The 12,245-nt window shown below is 41.3% G+C and overlaps 1 protein-coding gene across 1 annotated transcript in view; it reads left to right on the top strand.

The window, feature by feature from the left end:
• Nucleotides 1–11,762, top strand: part of dnmt1 (DNA (cytosine-5-)-methyltransferase 1) — a 13,805-nt gene extending 2,043 nt beyond the window's left edge. The window contains exons 5-34 of the mRNA XM_020610399.1: nt 25–97; nt 185–272; nt 370–410; nt 488–542; nt 628–711; nt 826–935; nt 1,080–1,198; nt 1,281–1,373; nt 1,462–1,613; nt 2,588–2,775; nt 4,088–4,268; nt 4,403–4,500; nt 5,049–5,196; nt 5,294–5,409; nt 5,482–5,683; nt 5,760–5,893; nt 5,984–6,163; nt 6,248–6,472; nt 6,558–6,750; nt 7,552–7,642; nt 7,741–7,881; nt 8,008–8,290; nt 8,399–8,540; nt 9,062–9,228; nt 9,336–9,513; nt 9,630–9,825; nt 9,916–10,079; nt 10,990–11,106; nt 11,314–11,407; nt 11,496–11,762. Of these exons, the coding sequence (XP_020466055.1) occupies nt 25–97; nt 185–272; nt 370–410; nt 488–542; nt 628–711; nt 826–935; nt 1,080–1,198; nt 1,281–1,373; nt 1,462–1,613; nt 2,588–2,775; nt 4,088–4,268; nt 4,403–4,500; nt 5,049–5,196; nt 5,294–5,409; nt 5,482–5,683; nt 5,760–5,893; nt 5,984–6,163; nt 6,248–6,472; nt 6,558–6,750; nt 7,552–7,642; nt 7,741–7,881; nt 8,008–8,290; nt 8,399–8,540; nt 9,062–9,228; nt 9,336–9,513; nt 9,630–9,825; nt 9,916–10,079; nt 10,990–11,106; nt 11,314–11,407; nt 11,496–11,533 (4,091 nt within the window). The 3' untranslated portion in view covers nt 11,534–11,762. The remainder of the gene's footprint in view (nt 1–24; nt 98–184; nt 273–369; nt 411–487; nt 543–627; nt 712–825; nt 936–1,079; nt 1,199–1,280; nt 1,374–1,461; nt 1,614–2,587; nt 2,776–4,087; nt 4,269–4,402; nt 4,501–5,048; nt 5,197–5,293; nt 5,410–5,481; nt 5,684–5,759; nt 5,894–5,983; nt 6,164–6,247; nt 6,473–6,557; nt 6,751–7,551; nt 7,643–7,740; nt 7,882–8,007; nt 8,291–8,398; nt 8,541–9,061; nt 9,229–9,335; nt 9,514–9,629; nt 9,826–9,915; nt 10,080–10,989; nt 11,107–11,313; nt 11,408–11,495) is intronic.
• The last annotated feature ends 483 nt before the right edge of the window (nt 11,763–12,245 follow it).

The raw sequence follows: 12,245 nt of genomic DNA, 5'->3' as shown, positions 1-12,245 counted from the left end.
ATCTGTCCTTGTTTTTCTTTGTAGAGTCTCCAGCCAGTAGTAGAGTTACAAGAAACAGTGGGAAACAGCCAACCATCTTGTCAATGTTCTCTAAAGTGTGCGTATGGTTTATCTGTTGCCTGATACTCTCATTCATGTTTTTGCAAAAGTAAACATTTTTCATGTGAAAGTTTTTGTCTTGTAGTCAAAAGCGCAAGTCTGAAGACTTGACTGGAGAAAATACTAATGGACAAAATGAACAGAAGAAAGAAGCTGATGATGATGTTGACCAGGTGAAGCTTTATGTTACAGTGATGTTAAACATCAGGAGTTGGTGCAGTTCTCAATGTTTGGTGTGTAACACTGCACATACTTTCAAATCTGTTGCAGTCTCGGGAGGAGAAGCGTCTCAAAGTGGACTCTAATGAAAAGTAAGTGTTTTGCCCTGTGCACATTGACAGTGATGGAGCTCATACAAGTGAATGCATTAATGCTTCTCTATATGCAGTGCTGCTCCAGAAGAATCAAAGAGTGCGTTTATTAAGCCGGTTTCAGCTGCGAAGGTAATTAGTTGTCAGTCAGCTCAGTGTTTCAGCTGTAAACATTTTTGGAAGCATGATGTGACCTGTAAAATTTCTTTCTGTTAAGACACCACCACCCAAATGTCAAGACTGCAGACAATACTTGGATGATTCAGATCTCAAGTTCTTTCAAGGGGATCCTGATAATGCGGTGAGGATTTGTCAAGTTTATGATCAAGAACTGGAAAGTTTTGTAAAAATATCATTACTTATATTGATTGGGCGCATGTGAAAACTGAAACAATTCTTGTCTTTGCATTTTCAGCTGGACGAACCAGAAATGTTAACAGATGAGCGCCTCTCTCTATTTGACTCAAATGAGGATGGATTTGAGAGCTATGAGGATCTGCCACAGCACAAGATTACCAACTTCAGGTAAGTGTTTCTTCCTTAATCTTCAGTGTTTTAAGGTGATAATTGGCTTAATTTTGACATATGTTATGTGTATTACACCCTGCATGCTCTGGTTTTACAGAACCTTTTTTTGTCAGTTATTGTATGAACTCTTATGTCTTGCAGTGTGTATGATAAGCGTGGCCACCTTTGTCCATTTGACTCTGGACTAATTGAGAAGAATGTGGAGCTCTACTTCAGCTGTGTTGTCAAACCAATCTATGATGACAACCCTTGTTTGGATGGTATGAAAAGCTATATTTCAAAAATGTAATCTTGATTGCTTGTACATTATTTTCCTTTAGTTTTCCCTTACTCTTTCTTCAGGTGGTGTTCCTGCTAAGAAGCTTGGACCCATCAATGCCTGGTGGATCACTGGTTTTGATGGTGGAGAAAAGGCCTTAATCGGTTTCACTACAGGTAGCTGTAAATGCACTAAATTAGAATTTATCTTTCTCTCTTTATACATGATGTGCTAATGGTTAATATTGGTGTCTTCGTTATCCAGCTTTTGCTGATTACATCATAATGCAGCCCAGTGAGGAGTATGCACCCATCTTTGCACTGATGCAGGAGAAGATCTACATGAGTAAGATAGTGGTGGAATTCCTCCAGAAGAATCCTGATGCTACCTATGAGGACCTCCTCAACAAGATTGAGGTGAAGACTTGCATGAATGGAACAAACCTAGTGATTTAGTTGATGACAGCGCACTAGGCCTTCCTAATGTGCTCATGCCATTTACTGAGAAATTGGACTGGGCCTTTTCCCCTTGAAAGAATGTTTGTTTTGTTTTGTTTTTTAAATAAATATTACATACTGGGCACTTCACATTTGGGAAAACATTTAGGAAATGGTTTATAGACAAATTAGCACATTTGTCTTCTAGCACCAAAACAGTTGGTTAATTAATACATTTAGAGAATAATTAAGTCATTAGTAAATTTTGCTAATGTTCTCACAAATGTTAAACATCTGCTAGTTACAGGTTTAAGCATATGAAAAGGCAACATTTGCAATTTGAAAATGAAGGCACTGAAATGGTACAATTGTAAAGCTTGATTTATGGTTCTGCATTGAATCTATGATGTGGGTAACATGTAGCCTTGTACCTTACACTGTAGCCTGATGTGCACATCTCCGGACTGCAACAGTTGTGATTGGTTGCATCACATTTCCTCATTCATGTCTCTGTGGCCAGACAAGCACGGATTATCCCCCCTCGTTCTGGCTCAGTTGGTTCAGTGGTGGTACAGACCATCTCCTCTGACGTCTTCTCTCTTATCTGAGTTTCAGTAATTTGAGTAAAGGTAACTGCTGTTCAACATCTAGTAGTTTTAACTCCAGCATGACCCACTCAGTTTCAGTCACCATTGTCAGTTAAGTGGCAAAGAAACACAACGCAGTGGCATGGAAGACCCTACTGCCAACTAGTGTTTCGCTGGGGTAATTGCAGGGTGTCACACACACACCACCGCACAAGTATAAATGCCCACAATGGCATAGATTCAATCCAGAACCATAAATCAAGCTTAATAGTATTTGATTACGTTTGACATTTACACAATGATCAGATCAGAAAATCACTTTGCAAGGGAATGAACCTGACCAGTTTCTGTTCATCTTGTCCTCAGACAACCGTGCCTCCTGCAGGGCTAAACTTCAACTGCTTCACTGAAGACACATTGCTACGCCATGCCCAGTTTGTGGTGGAGCAGGTGGAGAGCTATGATGAGGCTGGTGACTCTGACGAGCAGCCCATCATTATTACTCCCTGCATGAGAGACCTGATCAAGCTCGCAGGCGTCACTCTTGGGAAGAGGTATGGCTAAAAGATGATTAGACTGTGGTTTGGTTTCTTTTGCCATGACCCAGTGCCAGCTTGAAGTAGTCATATCTTAACGTACTTAGGCTTAGACTCATACACATCACACTAGCTCATTTCCTTAATTAGCAGTTAAAGGGGAAGGTCGGGGCGCTAAGTGGGCGGTGTTTTTGTTTGGAAAGTGACTGTGCAGTGTCTTAAAGAAATATTGCACTAAATACTCGAAGCTGTCAATTTACTGTACCATTCATACCACACAGAGTACAAGTAGCTAGTGTAGGCCAAGGTGAAAGCGATCATGAACAGTATGCATGCTGCATATTTAACTTAAATGAAAACTCCCCATTCTCAGCTGCACCCAGTGTTTGTAGCAGCAGTGCCTTTACAGCACAGATGTTTTAGGATTTTGAAGTTGTCCATTTTGTTTATTTCTTATTCCTGTATTTCTTATCACCTCTTGCTCTCCCTAATGTCTAACATTCCTTTAACATTTCCTAATGCAGCATGCTGCTGTACTGGTAGGTTGGCTTGTTGTGAATGCATCCTTAGCTTGTGTGGTGATGTGTTAGTGTGAAGCATTTAGAAGCTATATGGACAAAAAGCATTAACACAAGAGTTCATGCTAGAATTTTATTTGTGTTTTTATTTTTTTGGCTTGACATTGTGGTTTATTTTAGTTTAAATGGCACATTTGAATTCTGGCCATATAACATACAGGTGTGTAGACTACTGCCATAAGTTATCTTGACGCACTTAAATATTTGGTCTATAAGTTAATTATAAAAATGTTTGATCTGCCGATTTTGTTCATTCTTAAACTTAATGTCTTGAGCCTTGTGTTAATTGGTGTAATACAAAATGGAAGCTGGCCTACAGCAAGCCCAGGTGTAAGGTTGTCCTCATGGTGTCACTTAGTGAGGGGAAACACTGGGGTCAGAGTTTAGCTTGTTATTTTCTTTGTAGAAACATCTTATTTATAGCTTAAGAGATGGAGCTAAATGACTGGCTTGCTACCAGGTGAAATCCACACACAGTCACTAACTGTTTAGCTGTACTGTTGAGTGTTTTCCCTGCAGTCCAGAGTGCTCGAGAAGACATCTATTGGTTGTTGGCATCTAATGGGAACTCTGCATTTTACATCTTTACTGTGTCTCTTTGGTTTTGTTTGCTTGTTTCTTATGTTGCATGGCCTGATGCTGTAGTGTGTTGACGGCCAGGGGCTTCATAATGCCATCACACCACATACCATCAGGTATTTGTGCTGAGCCAAACGGGCCTCTACTGAACACACACTTTATTCTACTGACAGGAGAGCTGCCAGAAGACAGGCCATTCGTCACCCAACGAAGATAGAGAAGGACAGTAAGGGACCGACCAAAGCGACCACTACCAAGCTGGTCCACCAGATCTTCGATACCTTCTTCTCTGATCAGATAGAGCAGAATGATAAAGAGAGTGGAGTCAAAAGACAGCGCTGTGGTGTCTGTGAGGTGAGTGACTTTCATACTGCCATTCATATGGGGCTCTTTATCAATACACTTTATGAAAACATTGTCTGATATGCAAATAATTTGGCCCTCTTTTAATTCTTAGAAGTTAAGCTGAGTTCTTTGTCTGTCTTTAGGTTTGCCAGTCTCCTGATTGTGGCAAGTGTACAGCTTGTAAGGACATGGTCAAATTTGGAGGAAGTGGTAAAAGCAAACAAGCCTGTAAGCAGAGACGGTGAGTGTGTGTGTCTGAGTAGTTATACAGTATTTAACCTAGAGCCCTTAAATCCTTTCCAAAGGATCTGTGGTCAGTCTTTCAGATTAGGTGATGGGTTATTAGCTCCTGAATCTTTCAAGCAAGAAGGAAGAACAAATACATGTTTCTACTAGAGATGCATGTCAGTTCGTGTAGATTGGAAATGACCAGTTTTCAGCGTGACCGGCTGATCACCGAGATTTTCGATTCTGTGCTGGTCATATTTAGATGCACAGCAGTCCACGTTAAAAGCGTAGCTTGTGCAGCATATAGTATCTCAGGTGCACCTCAAGCGAGGGTCGCGTTCATGTCTATACCAGGCGTGGAAGTACTCGGTGTACAAACAGAGCATACAGAGGAGCCCACTCCTTGGAGAAAGGGAAACTATTGCAATTAAATTGAATTGGCAGGTCATACTTAAAATGAATTGGTGCATCTCTAGTTTTTACTCGTACTGTTGCAGTGATGTGGTACAGTCCTTAATTTAAGTTTTATTTACTTATTTGCCAATATGTCCCTCTGTTTAGATGCCCAAACCTTGCAGTAAAGGAGGCTGAAGATGATGAGAATATTGAAGAGGAAGATGTTCTAATGGAAAAGACCAAAACAGTTTCTCATGCCAAGAGGAAGAAGCAGACCCAGTGCAAATTGACGTGGATCGGGGAGCCTATCCAGGTATTTGGTTTTCTCCTCTTTGGTTGTTAAAATGTTTTCCTGTCAAGCATGAGAATCCAACTGTGTGTGTATGTTGTCTGTCTCCTACCACATTCAGATGGAGTCAAAGAAGCAGTACTACAGGAAGGTCTCTGTGAACGATGAAGTGCTGGAGGTGGGAGACTGTGTCTCAGTTTCATCTGAGGATCCAACTATTCCTCTTTACCTGGCAAGGTTTGGAATTTTGAAAGACACTGATAACATTTTGTTAGTGGCTTGAATTAACCTTGATAATGTACTCCTCAGGATCACGTCACTCTGGGAGGACATCAATGGAAAGATGTTCCATGCCCACTGGTTCCAGCGTGGGATTGAAACAGTGCTGGGAGAGTCTTCTGATCCGCTCGAGCTCGTCATTGTGGATGAGTGTGAAGACATGCTGCTCAATTATATTCATGGCAAAGTGAATGTCATTTTTAAGACCCCATCTAACAACTGGTTTATGGAGGTAAGTTAACGTGACTGCAGGTTAATTTGCATTTAGTTAATTTTTCTTGATCCCATGGTTACATTTGTGTTTTTAGGGTGGCATGGATGTTGACCTCAAGGTGATTGAAGATGATGGGAAGAGTTTTTTCTATCAGTTCTGGTACGACACAGAGTTTGCCCGCTTTGAGACACCTCCCAAGACTACGCCATCAGAAGACTGCAAGTTTAAGTATGTCCCATCCACACTTGTATTTGTATGGTGAATGTAAGCTTTTCTTTATTTTTAACTTTGTTGTGGTTGTGCTCACTTTGCCTTTAGGTTCTGTGGCAGCTGTGCTAGGACTAAAGAGAGAGAGGATCAGGAAATCCCTCATGCCTTTGAACCCCTGGAGAATGATGACAATGACTCAAAGGTTCTGTATGCTCTGGCTTGCTTTAAGGGGGAGCAGTTCAGGGTGGGAAATGGTGTCTACCTTCCTCCTGAGTCTTTTAATTTTAGGTGAGTGAAGTGCTTCAAAGTTTGTTTTACTTGAACTTGTAAAACAACCGATATACTCTTAACGCCTTTGTTTCGGGCTCTCAGTGTGAAGCCAGCTAGTCCAGTGAAGCGCTCACACAGGAAGGAGTATGTGGATGAGGACTTGTATCCAGAGTATTACAGGAAGTCCTCGGACTACATTAAGGGCTCAAACCTGGATGCTCCAGAGCCCTTCCGAGTTGGACGCATCAAGGAGATCTTCTGTCACAGACGTAGCAATGGGAAACCTGACACGTTTGAGATTAAACTGCGACTCTTCAAGTTCTACAGGTCAGGGCCATTAAAGTTGAATTGGTTTTCAGGATTTAGTAAGAAATGATCGATCAGAATGAACTGTATTTGTTTCCTCTCCCAGGCCTGAGAACACTCACAAAGGTGTCAAAGCCAGTTACCACACAGATATCAATCAGCTGTACTGGAGTGATGAAGAAGTGACTGTCAGTATGACTGAAGTTCTCGGCCGCTGTCAAGTAGAATATGGAGAAGACCTGAATGAATCAGTCCAGGACTATTGCAGTGGTGGACCTGACCGCTTCTATTTCCTGGAGGTATAGTTAATTTTTTGTATCAACAGTAGGGATGTCAAGATAACAAAAACTCACGGTACGATATTGGCATGATAAAGAGTCTGATTTGATATTAAAAGACATGGAAAATGCCTCTTACTAAATAACAAATCCAGCATTTTTTTCATATAGTTTTCCTTTTAACTTGAATTGCTCATGCTTTCCTTATTTATTAAAATATATGAAATAAAAGTAACCAGCCATAACCCAAGCATGTGGGTGTCCCCTGGCCATCGGGGGCAGTAGTGAGCAGATTGCTACTTGGTGCACCACAGCGATGACAAGACAATGACAAAATTCACCAGGACATTTGTGCTTTACTGGATGTTTTTTTTTTTTTTCAAACATTGCCTGCTTTTTCAAGAGGAAAGACTTTTTAAGGGTACTTACTAAGTGGTTGGTTTTGCATATGTGTGCCCGAATGGTTTGCTCATCCCCATGAACTTGCTGCACACAGCCGTGTCCTGACTGTTTCTGTAAGATATACCAAGGTTCATCTCAGTCCTCAACAGGGCTAGTACCCTGTCTGAAGAGCTGACTGACAAAATCATTAGGTGGGTACAGCCCTAAAAATAAGCATTTCTAATATCCTGGTAGATACTGTCACAGTCCCACGACAGCAGTAAGAAATGTTTCTATCACAAAATTGCAAATATTGTTGCATCTCTAATCTAGAGTGACTTCAGAATTGGTTACTGTTCAGTTGAAAATCAGGAAATGGTGCTCTTATGACAAGTCGGATATACCTTCAATGAAACATACATGTCTGTTCCTCCATTATAGGCCTACAATGCAAAAACAAGAAGCTTTGAAGACCCTCCAAATCATGCTCGGTCTGCTGTTCATAAAGGCAAAGGGAAGGGCAAAGGAAAGGGTAAAGATAACCGCTTGTGGGGTTTTGTAAAAAATATATATAAAGGTGGGTTTAGATCACTGAAACTATAAACCAATAATTCTGTTATTCCCTGCAAGGTAAAGGCAAAGGAAAGTCATCAGCTGCACAGGACCTACAGGAGTCTCAGAATGAACCACAGACAACTAAAGTGCCCAAGTATCGCACACTGGATGTGTTCTCCGGCTGTGGTGGACTTTCTGAGGGCTTCCACCAGGCTGGTAAATGCTTATTTTGTGCCACTCATCAAAGACGGTCCTGGATCAACAAATGTTGATATACAGTGCATAGAAGTAGGTCAATATGTACAGTGCTGTGCTAAAAACTTGGTCACTGGTTACTTTTAGATATTTCTGAGACTCTGTGGGCCATAGAGATGTGGGAGCCTGCAGCACAGGCCTTCAGGCTTAACAACCCTGGCACTACAGTGTTCACTGAGGACTGCAACGTCTTGCTGAAGTTGGTCATGTCTGGAGAGAAGACGAATTCTCTTGGCCAGAAGTTGCCTCAGAAGGGTGATGTGGAGATGCTGTGTGGAGGACCTCCGTGCCAAGGGTTCAGTGGGATGAACCGCTTCAACTCTCGCACTTATTCCAAATTCAAGAACTCACTCGTGGTCTCCTATCTCAGGTCAGTGTAGGAGCAGATTCTCATCTTGACTCTTAGATGACTTGATGTTTTCTCCTCTATACCATACAGTTAAGTGCACATTTTAAAATGGGTTTTCTTTCGTTGCAGTTACTGTGATTACTACAGACCAAAGTTCTTCCTTCTTGAGAATGTGAGGAACTTTGTCTCATTCAAAAACTCCATGGTCCTAAAGCTGACTCTACGCTGTCTCGTGCGCATGGGTTATCAGTGTACTTTTGGTGTCCTCCAAGTGAGTCTGACTGTTTCTATTGGGGGCAGTATTTTATTCCAAACTGAGCTTCTGGGATCTAACCTCTGTGTGTGTGAAGCTCTCCTGCTAATGCTCCTTACTGACCAGTCCTTGTGAACTCTGTGTATTGGAGGAGACGTGTCTATAAAGTGTATACAGTTATTTACAGTAAAGGGGACATCAGCATCAAATTGAAATGGATATTTCAAAATTGTAGGAGAAAATACAAAAAAATGCTAAACCTGACTTTACTTTGTAATTTAACGACAATTTAAATAAAATGTCCCGATTTATTTATGTTAAATGGAAGGATAAATTGCTGCCATTTGATATTGTGTGATGAATGCGTTATATTTAGGTTACCCAAATCACACCTTTAATCACTGACAACAAAGAAACGCTCCCTTGTATTTTCATTTGCACTTTGCCCTTTTATAGATTATTCAGGGAAAAACACAGTCCTACATGTCTGTCTTTTCAACTGAAGTCGGCATCTAAAATGCTCTCTGTGCCCTCATTAGGCGGGTCAGTACGGTGTTGCCCAGACTCGCCGTAGGGCAATCATCCTGGCGGCTGCACCTGGAGAGAAGCTGCCTCGCTATCCTGAGCCTCTCCATGTGTTTGCCCCCAGAGCTTGCTCTCTGAGTGTGGTGGTTGATGACAGGAAATATATCAGCAACGTGACACGGTAATGTGAACTGTTGCCCTGTTACTAATTGGTAAATACAGATCACGAGTCTGTTCAACTTAAATGGCTCAGCATGACTATAATCCATGCTACATGTCTTCCAACAGAGGTAACGGAGGGATCTTCCGAACTATCACTGTCCGAGACACCATGTCTGATTTGCCAGAGATTCGTAATGGTGCATCTGCACTGGAGATTTCCTACAATGGGGAGCCTCAGTCTTGGTTCCAGAGGCAGATCAGAGGTGCACAGTATCAGCCTATCCTCAGAGATCATATCTGCAAGGTGAGCAGCGACATGAACAGAATGTGACTATGTTGAGTTAATGTAGTATCACCTCTTTTCTAATCAATGGTAAAGCAAACTCTGCAACTAAGGACATATGATGCTTGTGGTCTCAGGATATGAGTGCTCTGGTAGAAGGTCGGATGCGTCACATCCCCTTGGCTCCAGGCTCCGACTGGAGGGATCTGCCAAACATTGAGGTTCGTCTGAAAGATGGCATCATGACTAAGAAACTGCGTTACACACACTCTGATAAGAAGAATGGACGGAGTAGCACAGGTGCACTCAGAGGTGTTTGTGCTTGTGCAGGAGGTATGTGGGTCTACTGTTTTTTTTTGTTCTTGAATAATGCATTAATTCAAGTTTGGAGGCATCTGATGATTATGTCTATGCACCGTTTAGGGAAGCCATGCGACCCTGCAGACAGACAGTTTAACACCCTGATTCCCTGGTGTCTTCCTCACACTGGTAACCGCCACAATCACTGGGCTGGACTCTATGGCAGATTGGAGTGGGACGGCTTCTTCAGCACAACTGTCACCAACCCTGAACCCATGGGCAAGCAGGTATATAATTTTCAGACAAAAATGGCACAAAAGTGTTGAGTGTATTCTGGGTACCATAGTTTGAGATGTCTCAAAGAGCTGGTATGATAGGAAAACAACAAAAAGAGCTTTGAGATGGATTAGGGTAATATCAGAAGTCCTCTTCTGCTTTCAGTTTACTAAACTGTTCTGTTGTGTTTTTAAGTTTAAATTTTGAACATCCCTTGAGAGCAAGTGATGTTGTGATGTCACCCCTGAGGATGAAATCAGATATGTGAGGATAAACCCATCCCCTGCACAGCTATACACTGACAGCGTAGAGAGCTAAATGAAAAGAGCTGTGCTTAAGCTAAGCTAGTGACCGTTACTGTGTTAGGAAACCTAACATGCTCCTACCATTCTGAAATGTCTAGCTCAAATCTCAAGTCTGCAACAGCAGGTTCCTCTGTCCCATTCAGCATCAAACTCTGGTTCATACAGTGCATCTCTATATACCGTCTTCTATTTTCTAGCTGAGGACAGGTTATGTAAAGATAGAATTAGGAGTACTTGATTACTCTTCACCCCCAGCCAATCGGAGTAGGAGTGAATGAATAATGTAACTGTCATGTTACTGTTTGAAACAGCTGCTAGAGGACAGCAGGGGATCTGGGTTATTTGTAAAGATGCATTTGGAGAAATCTAAACAACTTTGGGTGAATAAAATGTCATGTGTTTAAAATACACTATTTATGGAACTGGCTCAGAGAGGGCCATACTACCAACTCCTTAACTAACTGAACAATGTTCCATCATATCAAATGGTGTCACCCAGATTTCTGGGGATGCTTGAACTTTCATTGACTTCTGGTTCAGTAGGAGAGCAACTGAATCAATGCCTCTAACACACTTACTGCCTCTGCATCTTACATTCCTTATGTTTTAATTCTAGGGCCGTGTTCTACATCCTGAGCAGCACAGAGTGGTCAGTGTGAGGGAGTGTGCACGCTCTCAGGGATTTCCCGACACCTACCGCTTCTTTGGAAACATCCTGGACAAACACAGACAGGCAAGATCTTGACTTCAGTTGAAGTGTACTCAAAAACAAAGAGTGGCCAAAAATAGTGTAGGATTAAACACTTACTGAAAATAAATGATTCCAAAATGTAATAAAAATTTTAAAGGGCCATTAAAACTGAAATGACACCAAATGTGTAAATTGTTAGCTGTGCATTGTCAAAACTCATGCAAATGCTTTTCTGCTGCTGCTTCTCAGGTTGGAAATGCTGTGCCCCCACCACTCTCCCGGGCCATAGGGCTTGAGATTAAGAAGTGTGTCATGGAGAGAATGAAGGAAGAGCAAGCATCAGGTAACTGTCAATTAGATTTGTTACTACTGTTAAAATGCATCATTTTTAATAGGAAGAGGTCTTAACGAGTATACATTTCCCTCCACAGAGAATGTCAAACCAGAGAAGATGGAGGTCTCTGATTAGTTCCTCCCCAGCCAGAATCTGTTAACATATCCTGATGCTGTTGTCAGGCAATCATGTCTTTTTAAATATGCTGGCTTTCAATTGTGTCACTAAGTGGCCACTATCGATTTTGTGCAGTGCTGTTCCATGTTTTAAATGTGCTTTTAATCACGTTGTTGGGAAATGTTCACCTGAATTTATGTAGTTTTTATATGTAATATTTCAAATAAAGCTCTTATGAAATCTGTTACTTATGAATTTAGGTACTTAAAGGTTCAGTTACTTATCTCAGCCACCTTCAGACCTAGATTCTCACATCCAGACTGAACAGTTTTAGAATACAGCCACTTAACCTTGTGGAAATAAAATACAAGTTATAGTACTCAGAGATAATTGGATGTTTCAAGATCTTGCAAACTCTACCAAGGCAGGTTTAATCTTTTGTACTGGGACTATTGAGGCCAAATCAGAGGACTGTTTAATACTGAATTTGAAGAATTTACATCAGTGTAAACTAGCTTGGTTTGATTATTTAAAGCTAAACCAGAAACTGTACCCGTACTGCTATTGTAAAATGTAACATTTCCAAACAATTTCAAGAAAGGCTGCATCTACTGACTTTGAAAATTTAATTTTCAACCTGTAGATGAAGCAGCTTTTAAACAGAGTTCCATTGGTTCTTGGATTTTAAGCCAATAACTATTACTTCAATACTGGCACTGAACATTTGTCA

This window comes from Monopterus albus, unplaced genomic scaffold (assembly GCF_001952655.1).
Source record: "Monopterus albus unplaced genomic scaffold, M_albus_1.0 scaffold105.1, whole genome shotgun sequence".
NCBI lineage: Eukaryota > Metazoa > Chordata > Actinopteri > Synbranchiformes > Synbranchidae > Monopterus > Monopterus albus.
Note: the sequence above shows the minus strand (reverse complement) of the source record. Positions and strands in the feature narration are given on the sequence as shown.